At 42.6% G+C, this 3,904-nt stretch overlaps 1 protein-coding gene across 1 annotated transcript in view; it reads right to left on the reverse strand.

Moving 5' to 3' along the window:
* Positions 1 to 908, reverse strand: part of ELAVL2 (ELAV like RNA binding protein 2) — an 80,190-nt gene extending 79,282 nt beyond the window's left edge. The window contains exon 1 of the mRNA XM_018568346.1: positions 890 to 908. Coding sequence (XP_018423848.1) covers positions 890 to 908 — 19 coding nt within the window. The remainder of the gene's footprint in view (positions 1 to 889) is intronic.
* Between the last annotated feature and the right edge of the window lie 2,996 nt (positions 909 to 3,904).

Here is a 3,904-nt window from a genome sequence, read left to right on the forward strand (position 1 = left end):
GCGAACGTCGCAGTGAGAGCAATCATTTTAGGGCCATCAATCACTGATAACACTAAACTGATGAGCGGTAACAGCTTTTAAAGCGTCGCCTATGGCCAATTTTGGGTATTATCATTTTTTGAGGTTTTGCGCGCGCACGCAATTTTAAGGCTTGACATGTTTGGTGTATTTTTACCCGACGTGACCCCGTCTTTTATAGTTTACCAAAAAATTGGGTAATAATAAATGTTTTATCATTTAATATAGGGGAAACTTTTTTTTTTTTTTTAAATCTGTAGTTTTTTCTGAATATATTAAAAAATAAAAACCCCAGTGGTGATTAAATACCACCAAAATAAAGCTCTATGTGTCCTCAAAAAAGGGTATAAAATTCATTTCAGTACAGCGTTGCATGACGGAATAAATGTCAGTCAAAGTACCGCAGCGCTGAATACTGAAAAATAGCCTGGATGGGAAGGGGGTTTATCACCCCGGATGTCAACTGGTTAAGGCTGGATTTACAACTAGGTGATAACGTTTTTGCTCGTTTCTGCAAACAGATTGCGGCGCTGATGCAAATGAGAAAACGAGCATAAAACGCATGCAAAAACGCCTCAAACATGCATTTTTGATTGCTTGCATGGAAGCCTATGGGACCAAGTAGTGCTTAATCTGCCAAAAAGAAGCTCATGTACTTTTTCAAGTGACAAAACACTCAGATGTGAACATAGCCATAGAAATGAACAGGATTTTGTTTTGGGGGGTTTTATCTTTTAGGATAGAAAGTGCTACAAAACACTAGGTGTGAATCAGGACTCAACCAGCAGGTAAACAAAACTTTCACGGGTGAGAGAATCAGGAACCTTACTTTTCTACACCATAATTAAATATCGTCCAATTACCAACCTACCCCCAGCTTTAGGCCCCATTCACAATCGCCAATGGCGCTGATTGGGTAAGTCTCACAAACTGCTCCGTGAGACTTATGTAAACAGATGCAGTCAGGAAGTGCTATACTATACAATGACCACACGCTGACTTCGCCTGTGGCTGTTTGTGTGTAACTAGGCACGCTGCAATTTACCTGCACACAATCGCCCCTACACATTGACAGTCAGCAAACTAATATGGTCATCTTTTGCTCTTTACTATGTCAGAAAGTTCACTGCATGGGGTCACTACTGCAAAGTCTGGTTTGAACAGATTATTGCTTTTCCCTCGCAATTTGAGCCTAGTTGTACAGGGGAATCCAAATGGATATGGAGAAAAATTTTGATCAAATTGAATACACTTAAAGCCTATTTCACAGCCGAGACCATAAGCAAGCAGATTTCCTCAGCCGGCAGCGTCTGGACCAGAGAGAGAAATGTCCTCTGTACCCACGGGTGCTCCAGGACCTGTGCAAGAAGGTGGGGGATGTAGAATGTGATGTCTTGGCCTCCAGGTTAAAAATCTGGACAGGTTAGTATCCAGGGATCCGTTGGCCGAGGCAGTGGATATTCTATTGGCTCTTTAAAATGGCGGACAGGGGCTTTTCAGAGTCTGATTCTTACAATTCTAAAGGGTAGGAATTACACCACCTGCAAAGTCAATCATCCAACGTGAAAGGTGTACTTTGCTTGGTGTGAGCATAAGGGTTTTTACCACAGAATTTATCCATGGAAGGGACTAGCTCTTTTCTGTTGGGTATGAACCAACATTTGGCTTTTAGAACCTTTAAAAGGCCAGATCTCTGCTCTTTCCATTCAGAGACTGGCCCTTTTGGCACTTTAGAAGCCCCTGTATGAACCTATTAGACTACATTCTCTCCACACTGGCCTATGAGATTGTGTTTGTGGCCATCACCTTGGCTAGGCGGGTGTCCGAGCTGGTGGCTTTAATCAACATGGAACCCTTTTTGGTCTTGCACAGGGAAATTGCAGACTTGAGGACCAGGCAATTCCTGTCTTCCAAAAGTGGTCGCTGCCTTCCACCTTAATCGGGACATTGTCTTTCCATCTCTGTCTAGTTCACCAAAAATAAATTTCCCTTTGGATGTGGTTTGCGTTGTGTACATTTACTGCTCAGCCAATGCCTCTTTTAGGAAGATGGATTTCCTTTTGCTGCCACTTCAAATGGGCACCCTGGTTTCCTGTTCCATTATCTCTAGGTGGCTCAGACAGACCATCATTCAAGCTTATGGTCTTAAGGATTGGGTTCCTTACTTCGTTAAAACTCCACTAGAGTTTCTACGATCTTTGGCAAAAAGACTATTCTGTGATGTGTATATGAAATCGGACGGGAAATTATGTCACTATGTCATGGGATGTTTTTGTATGCACCTGGCCTGATGTGCATATACACCTGGTATTCACATATGTTGTCACAGTGACTCTCTAATGAAGGGTTCCCGCGAGGTCCCGAAACGTTCGCTTCTGATGACATGACATTTCCCAAACATATCAATGAGATATTGATATCTGAACTTTTCTTTGTGTGTGCCAAAGGTGCTTACTTTGAGTTTTGCATGGCGCCATCGGTGCGATCCCCACTAACATTGTGAAGTGAGACCGTAAGGAGTGCAGGTGTTTTTTGGAAACAATTATATATTTCAGATTTCCTTAATCAGGAATACAAGCAGCCCAGCCCTGTCCCAGCTGTGTTAGTACATAAGCAGTGTCTCTTCCCTCATGTCCTGCACTATTGTAATCACCCAATTTAGGTGTACGTTTAATAAACCTTGATAAAAGTAGCTTTATCACGAGTTAACTTTACTCAGCAGATCTTTGTTTTTCTCGGCTGCGCAGAGGCTGTTTAATAACCTGCGAAAAGAAAACTTATCACACGAAACAGCTGTGAAAGGCTGAGATAAGTCGTCACGGTGATCAGTAGAGAAAGCAATGTGGGGAATGTATTCTGAGCTGCACAATGACATCCTTTGTGATAATCTACAATCCTCCTGACAGGATCATAGTTTACTCTGCCAAACCACCCAATAACAATATTAAAAAGCACCTCTATAGCAAAGTGCAACAGTTATTTCTCTGTTAAAATGATGAAAATTGCTAAAAAGCAGGATTTACATGTTCTGATTTGTTCAGCATGTACCAGTACAAAAACATGAATCAAACTACCAGAGGCAGCCACAATGCGAGGCAGTGATGGGGTTAAACATTCTAAAGGGGCACTCTGATGGAGCCAAGCAATGTAAGTGGGCACTCTGACACATGCTGGAAATTAGAATGTTTGGCGTCCCTGAAAAAAGCCTGCTGTCCCGAGATAGGTGCATCAGCACTGTGTGTGTGCAAACACACCAGCAGCATTTATTAATGCATTATAAACGAAATGGTCTTACAGACTGTTATGTGTGGAGTGCAATGTTCACTGCATCTGCCTGTAAAACATGCTCCCCAGACATCCTTCAAACTTAATTTGGTGGGCCTGTTTCTGAGGGAGACTGAGCCTTCAACAACAAGCCCTAAGGTCACATGACCTTGTTGAACTTTACCTCACACTACACAGATACAGTGAGGGGACTTGAAACTGTCACTCTCATGAGGGAAGGGTGGCATTAAGACAGACTTAACTCCTTTTCCCTCTCAAGGCTGTGACACACTGCAGGCGAAGCGAAAAAATCGCAACCTTCCACTGTGCACCGCACCGCAGCTTGTCTACACTGTAGTTTGTCCCGGCACAGCGCATATTACAAGCGATTGGGCGTCTCTACAGACGTCTGAACGCTTGTATGTAAACAGCCATCGCTGGCTGTTTACATTCAAAGCCAATTTCCCATTCGTGCGTGCCGCCTAACGTTTAAAAACGCCCACCCGCATTCCGTCCACTGTCTGGCCCTTTAATTACAACGGCTGGACAGCAGGTGGTTAATTATTTAATTCATAAATATTCTTTGTTGATTATGAAATATATTTCTATTATTTTAAATTAA

The sequence above is a fragment of the Nanorana parkeri genome, unplaced genomic scaffold, assembly GCF_000935625.1.
Source record: "Nanorana parkeri isolate BGI_ZX_2015 unplaced genomic scaffold, ASM93562v1 scaffold1175, whole genome shotgun sequence".
Classification (NCBI taxonomy): domain Eukaryota; kingdom Metazoa; phylum Chordata; class Amphibia; order Anura; family Dicroglossidae; genus Nanorana; species Nanorana parkeri.